At 39.3% G+C, this 8046-nt stretch overlaps 1 protein-coding gene across 1 annotated transcript; it reads left to right on the top strand.

The window, feature by feature from the left end:
- The first annotated feature begins 642 nt into the window (after window positions 1–642).
- Window positions 643–2070, top strand: LOC137744575 (UPF0481 protein At3g47200-like). The gene has a single exon (XM_068484354.1). The coding sequence runs from the start codon at window positions 643–645 to the stop codon at window positions 2068–2070; it is 1428 nt and encodes a 475-aa protein (XP_068340455.1).
- The last annotated feature ends 5976 nt before the right edge of the window (window positions 2071–8046 follow it).

Below are 8046 nucleotides of genomic sequence, written 5' to 3'. Positions count from 1 at the left end.
TTTGACTAACGGATGTATAAGACTGTCCCAAAATTAACACTTTAGGTATGATTCTAAGACAAAAAAAACTTGATGTACTAAATGTTGAAAACCACGAAACATAAGGCTAGTAAACAGTCTTTTGCCCTATATATATATATATATATATATATATAGAGAGAGAGAGAGAGAGAGAGAGAGAGAGAGAGAGAGAGAGAGAGACTTTAAGGAAAAGAGATCTCTATTTTTTTTTATAAAAATAGAGATTAGTTGTGGGGTCGAAAATCTTTTATTTTTCAAGTTGTATTCCATAGATCATCCTTCCAAAATATTAGCCAAATTGGAAATATTTAAAACTTTTAATTGGGTTCAAAGAAATGAATATAAGAAACAATAAAATTTGATCTTGATAATTAAATAGGCGAATGATTTCAGATTGAATTAAATTTTTGCAAGGATGATCCATGAATCGAGACTTACAAAATAGACGGTTCGGATCGTTAAAATTCGATGTGGAGTGGGCCCCACACCTATTTCTTCTTCTTCTTCTTCTTCTTCTTTTTTTTTTTTTTTTTTTTTTCCCAAAAAATGAGGATGCTTTGCATAAAGGGCCTATATATTCTCGACTTAATAATTAGCCGTTGTGTGTGTGTGAGAGAGAGTATGGATGCTGATCCTGAAAAAGGGCATGGATTAAGCCCTCCAGCTTCTGCGGGAAAGCACAAAGAAATAAAAGCAGCTCCCGATGATAGTAATATAATAGATCACCCTGGCAATGAAGAAGAAGAAATTCCAAGACCCAGGGATGAAGAAGAAGAAATTCCAAGACCCAGGGTGTCCATATACAAAGTTCCTGCCAGCCTTGCCGGACTCAGTTCCAAAGCCATTGAGCCAGAAATGGTCTTCATGGGGCCATGCCACGGCGACAAGAGAACGTCGTCGGAATTTGAGAGCCACAAGCGTTGGTATCTTAGAGCACTCCTTACTCGATCAAACCGTCCTGAAGCAGATTACTCCGAAGCCATGAGAAGGTTGGAGGGAAATACAAGAAGTTGCTACTCTGAGGATCATCGTGAGGTCATCTCCAAGTTGAAGTCAGATGAATTTAGAGATATGATGATGCTTGATGGGTGCTTTATCATTGAGCTTTTTCATCGTATGAATACGGAAGATCTCACGGACGAAAACGATCCCATCTTAAGCAAGCCATGGTTGATTCCAATTGTCACCGGGGACCTCCTCAAGCTTGAAAATCAGATCCCTTTCTCCGTCCTCCAAAAATTACACAACATCTCCACGAATCAACGTCAAGAAGGCTACTCTCTAGTCCTTCTTGCGCTGAATTTGTTCAATAATTCGTTGCATCGGCCTATTGAAGTCCTTAAAAAGTCACAACCGTCAGAGGACCCCAAGCACTTGCTTGACTTGTTTTACTCAAGCCTTATTCCGCAAAAACAAAGTACTGTCCCGAATGGTCCATCAACCCGAAAAAACAAAAAAAAAGAACCAAAGTACTGTCCCTCCTCCGAGTCAATCCAGTGTACCGTACAACTAAGATCCTCCGGTATAAAGTTCAAGCCACAAAGAGCGGACAGCTTCTTGGAGATCAATTTCCAAGGTAGCGTTATTAGCATGTGTAAGGAACTACAAATCCCACATATAACAATCAACGATTTCACCACTACCCTCTTCATCAACTGCATGGCCTTGGAACAATGCCGCCGAAACAGTCCTACGTGGTTCACCACCTATATTGCTTTCATGAGCAGTCTCATCACATCACCTAGAGACGTCACATTCCTTTGTTCTGATGGGATCGTCACTACTGGCTTCTCATACAACGACCAAAAAGTGGCAGAGCTCTTCAAAAAGTTGGGGGAAAAAGCTGGCTTCAACATAAGAGAATGCTACCTCTCCAAGCAATTCACAGATGTGGAAGCATATTACAGCAGCCGTTGGGCTACTTTCATCCGAAATTATTTTAGCAGGCCATGGTCCTTCATCTCAGTTCTCTACGCCGTCTTCCTTTTTGTTTTAACTCTGGGCCAAACTGTTATCTCTATCTTGAGCTACATAAACGACCGCAGTTAGAATTGCACGAATGCATGTGGGTAAAGCCCCTCGTTTTGTTCTTGTCCTTGGATTTCGCTGGGAACCTTGTGAGTGTGTTTGATACGGCCTAGGGCCTTTTGTTATTTGCGTGTTGTGATGGTATATGTGACTCTCTTCCTTTTGATACTTATTGAGTTGTTAATATGTACCTATTAAGGCCCGTTTAATTTGGTATAATACCAGAATTATAAAGGTGAGATTGGTAGTGGTGATGATGATATAAAGTGAAATTAAACTAAATAAATCTTAACGAGCACCCATTAATAATTCAATTAACTGATTTGCCACCCCTACTGATAACGCTTACTACCTAGTTAATTAGGATTGTGAGCAAATTCGCACTCTGAGAAATAAAGGAGGTGCCAAGGCCTGATTCCATTTTTCTTCTTGTTTTTTTTTAACATCGAGCCCCCATCCCGACAATCCCTTCCAATAAACGTTTATGTATACTTTAATGCCCTCAATCCCCCTTCCAGTTATAGGTTGCAACTCCCATCCTCACTAACTATATTTACTTTGATTATTCGGCGGCAACAAGTATTGTTTATGTTCCTGCAGTGGTGTTAAGACCATCTCCAATGGTTGGGCTAAAAGCCAAATTTTTTAACCCGGAAAATTTAGCTTTTAGCCTAGAAACATCTTTTCTGCTCCAACCGTTCTAGCCTAAAATTTTAGCCTGGGATTATTAAAGAATGAACTTAGGCCTTTTTTTTTTGTTAAATTAATTTTTTTTTTAAATAATAAATATGTAGACTATCGTAAATTAATTTTATGGACATTTTAATTTTAAAAAATTTAAATTCCGATAAATATTGGATAGAGTCTACTCCGATTTCTGGGCTAAATTTTGGGGGAAATTTGGCATTGGTTTAGCATTTAGCCCAAACTTTCCCCTTGGGTTGGAGTGGGTTTGAGGGGAAATTTTGGGGGGTAATTTGACTTTTAGCCCACCATTGGAGTTGGTCTAAGGCTATAAGGATCTGCATGTCGTTCTTTGATGAAGATGGGGTTCACAATAGTGTTTACATTAATTAGTCAAATGAACTAATATACATTTAATTGTTTCTACCTGCTGTAGGTGCATAATTGTGTTTAGGTACATTATGATGTTGTCTTTCTACAGATAGATAATGCTATTATGCCTATGCCAAAGGTTGATAATAGCATTCTACTTCTTTTTGAAGATACACAATTCCTGTAGCGTTGTTTCTTCTCTACGATAGTTAATTATTTACTTGTTTTGTTTTGTTTTGTTTTGTTTTTTTGTATTATCAATTTGTATTGTACCTCTTCAATGAATAGGTTTGATACATATGCATAGGTAACGTATATATATGATTTGTTTACTTGTTGATAATGTTCTTATGAATTGAAGTTTTTATGGCAGCAATGCAAGGTTTCAAAATTTAATGTGCAAATAATGCATTTAATCAAGATATTCAAAATTATTTTCCTTATTTATCTAAAGGGTAAGTTCTTGAGTGAAAAAAAAAAATTCAAAATAAGAAATTTAATAGACATTAATTAACAAAATAATTATTTTGAGCTTCCTCTAAAATGTTGTGTGTTGATTAGGTCTAAATGAAAAGACCCTCAGATTTAATTAAGCCTATTTCAAAAGAGGCACCTGACTAAATCGATCTGGCGATCCTAAAGTTGACATTACGAATCTCATGTCGAGAAAATAAGAGATTTTACATATGTTTATAAGTAATTGAAATCATTCTATATAATTAAGTAAATTACTTAAAACTAACTCAATTATAAGTCACACCGCAATCTCGTATCTTATCTTTTAAATATTGTAATATCATACCTCGTCTTATGAATTCATTACAATGTTAAACATCTGTTAATTTTTCTGTTAATTTTTTTTTTGTTAAATAATTACATGGCAAACAAGAAGCCCACTCCTTGCCTAATTGAATAAATAAAAAAATCTCTCCCTCTTCTCTCTCCTCACTTCTCTTCTCCCAGAACATAGAATGTGCTTTTTCCCCGAGCCACCGAATGGAACTTGACCAGCTCCGAGCCCGGGACCGAGTCAGGCACGCCCGGCTCTTGCAGAACGTAGTGGGCATTGTCGAATTTTCAGTGGAAGGAACCTCTGATGTCTGTAACGGCGTAGCAAGACGGAGATGGGGGTCGGGCGGTCGAAGGAGAATTGTACAGAATGTAGAAACTGAACTAGGTTTACGTGAAGTTTGTATGAATATGAACAAAAGGTATTTTAGTCTTGAAAACTCAGAAGCATTCTTATTCAACTAAAAGACTACAACCAGCTATTAAATAGCTTTACATCAATAAAGGAATAACAGCCCACGATAACAGCAACCCTAGAATCGTGGTAAACGACTAATTCAAAACAGATAACAAACTTGTCCCTCAAGTATAGGAGGGTTATTAGCACGTCCAGGGAATGAACCCTAGAAACAAGGAAACCTATCAGCTAGACTCTTTGACAATTTCAACATTTCCTCCTTTAAACTGAATACTGTTGATTCAGTTTATTCCAGGCCATCTGCATACACCCATTTGGTCTCGCAGTTTCTGAAATACTTCAAGTTTCAGTGGCTTTGTCATCACGTCTGCAATCTGCTCCTGAGTAGAACACTGCAGTAGCTCCACTACTTCATCCTTGACAAGATCTCGAAGAAAATGAAACCTTACATCTATATGTTTACTGCGACCATGCATTACTGGATTCTTTGACAGCTTAATGGTTGATACATTATCACAGTAAACCTTTGTTGGACCAGTTTGCCTCAGAGTCAAGCAACTCAAAATTCTTCTTATCCACACCACTTGACATGAACTTGAAGCAGCTGCAATGAATTCTGCTTCAGTAGTAGAAAGAGTGACCACTGGTTGCTTCTTCGAGGACCATGAAACTGCTCCTGAATTCATCATAAATACATAACCTGAAGTACTCTTTCTGTCATCTTGATCACCAGCATAATTGCTGTCTGTATAGCCAATGAGTTCTTCATTTCCTCCCTTCTTGTAAAATACCCCAAAGTCACCAGTTCCCTTCACGTATCTTAAGATCCTTTTGACTGCCAACAAATGTGTCTCTGTGGGATTCTCCATATACCTGCTAATTAGACTTACAGCATACATAAGATCAGGTCGTGTAGCTGTTAAATACATAAGACTCCCAACCATTTGCTTGTACAGCGTGCTATCTACTTTTACTCCCCCTTCATCACGAGTGAGTTTGAATCCAGGTACCACAGGGTTGTGCACTGAGTTGCACTGACCCATGTTGAACCTGTCTAACACTTCCTGTGCATATTTACGCTGACTTATAAAAATGCCATCTGGTTTCTGTGTTACTTCAATGCCAAGAAAGAATCTCATACTCCCGAGATCAGTCATATCAAATTCTGTCATCATGGATCTCTTAAACTTCTCAAACAACACACTATCATTTCCAGTAAAAATGAGATCATCAACATATAGGCATACAATCAAAATTTTACCTTCACTGGCTGTCTTGACAAACAGTATGTGTTCAAAGGGACATTTGCTGAATCCCTCTTTGATAAAATATGCCTCTATTCGACTATACCATGCTCGTGGAGCCTGCTTGAGCCCATATAGTGCCTTCTTGAGACGATAAACCTTGTCTTCCCTTCCCTTCTGTTCATATCCAGGTGGTTGTTCAACGAAAACCTCTTCATTGATTTCTCCATGCAAGAAAGCTGCTTTGACGTCGAGTTGGTAAATTTTCCAGCTCCTTTGTGCAGCAATGGATATTACCATTCGAATTGTATCCATTCGTGCCACTGGTGCAAATACTTCAGAAAAATCCACTCTATATCGTTGGCAATATCCCTTTGCAACAAGCCGGGCCTTATACTTGTTCACCTCCCCATTTTCATTCAATTTTGTCTTGAAAATCCATTTGACTCCAATGGTTTTTCCTCCTGTTGGTAGGTCAGTCAATTCCCATGTATGATTCTTCTCTATTGCTTCTATTTCTCTATCCATTGCTTGTTTCCATTTCTCACTTTTCATAGCTTCACAATAGCTAGTAGGATCACCATTTGTAAACAAAGCTAAGTGAGCCAAGATCATACCTTCTTCATCAGAGAGACCTTCACCAGTGTCACCAGTGTCATAGTCTCTCATCCAACTTGGTGGTCTTCGAGTCCGTTCTTCTGGAGGTGCACTGCCTTCAATTATAGCATCTTCTTCTGATTCAAACGAATTATTGTCATCTGACCCATGAACAGCAGTTTCTTCTTCATTTCCTTCATCTCCAGTACCTGCTTCTTCATCAAGATCAGCTAGAATATCTTGCTCATGACTGTCATCCCAATTCCATAGTTGATCTTCTTCAAACACTACATCTCGACTTATAATGATTTTATTGGAAATAGGGTCAAACAGTCTATAAGCTTTGGACTCCTCACTTACCCCTAACAGTATACATTTGAGACTTTTGTCATCAAGCTTCAATCTTTTGCTATCTGGTACGTGCACATGAGAGATGCAACCAAAAACCCTAAAGTGCTCTACTGAGGGTTTGCGCCCACTCCATGCTTCCTCAGGTGTTTTGCTCTTTACTGCAAGCGTTGGACTTCGATTTAGCACGTGGACAGCCCAGTTCACTGCTTCAGGCCAGAAGGTCTTTGGAATTCGCTTCTCTGATAGCATACATCGAACCATATTCATGATGGTTCGACTCTTCCATTCAGCAACCCCGTTCTGTTGGGGCGTATAAGCAGCTGTTAACTGCCTTTGAACCCCATTCTCATTGCAGAAATCTGTGAATTCATTTGATGTGAACTCACCACCTCGATCTGTCCTCAAACCTCTTATGAATGATCCAGTTTCCTTCTCCACTTTGGCTTTGTATGTTTTGAACACGGTGAAAGCTTCTGATTTCTCCACCAGGAAATAAACCCAAGTTCTTCTACTATAGTCATCAGTAAAAGTGATGAAATATCTCTTCTTACTGTTTGAGATTGGGTTTATGGGACCACAGATGTCAGCGTGGATCAATTGTAGGATCTTTGAGGCTCTCCATGTACTTTCCCTAGGAAAAGATTCACGATGTTGCTTCCCCACAAGGCAGCCTTCACACAAGTTCTAAGAAGCTTTGAGCTTTGGCAGCCCCTTAACCATGTTCTTTTGTTGTAACACCTTCAGACCACTCCAACTTAAATGTCCATATCGACGATGCCAGCGATCAGCTTGATCTGTGGTTGTCATGGAAAGACAACTTTGTTCATTTCCTGGGCAGCGAGCATTCAAGGCAAACATCCTGTTATATGTCATCTCAGTTTCGAGAATGAGACCTTTCTCAGGGTGAAAAATCTTACACTTTCCATGTTGCATGAGCACTGCGAGTCCCCTCTCTTGCAGTTGACCAATACTCAACAAGTTATTCTTTAATTCAGGGACAAAGAAAACGTCTGTGATCACATGCATGATCCCATGCACCTCCATTCGTACTTTTCCCTTTCCTTGCACACTGAGACTGAAGTTGTTTCCCAGCTTGACTGACTCTCGAAAATTAGCATCTATTTCGATAAATGCTTCCTTTCTGCCACACATGTGATTGCTACATCCTGAGTCAAGAAACCAAATCTGCTCCGTTTCAGTTTCCTTGTCATCCACCAACGCCATGAGCAGCACTTCCTCACTTGTTTCTGCAAAGTGAGCATTGGAGTCCCTAGTCTTCTTAGGACATTCCCACTGAAAGTGTCCTAGTTCGTGACAATTGTAGCATTCTATGATAGATTTGTCGAACCCAAATCTACCCCTTCCTCTACCTCTTCCCCGATAGGAGCCACGGCCACCACTCCTTCCTCTTTGTTGGAAACCAGTGGTGATTTGGAGAGCTTGTTCATCCATCACATGTTGACCCATCCTTTGTTCATGCACAAGCAAACTGCTCTGAAGTTCATCAATGGATAGAGTATCCAAATCATTCGACTCCTCAAT

Source organism: Pyrus communis, chromosome 9 (assembly GCF_963583255.1).
Source record: "Pyrus communis chromosome 9, drPyrComm1.1, whole genome shotgun sequence".
Taxonomy (NCBI): Eukaryota; Viridiplantae; Streptophyta; class Magnoliopsida; order Rosales; family Rosaceae; genus Pyrus; species Pyrus communis.
The sequence above is the reverse complement of the archived record's forward strand: the minus strand, read 5'-3'. Positions and strand labels throughout refer to the sequence as shown.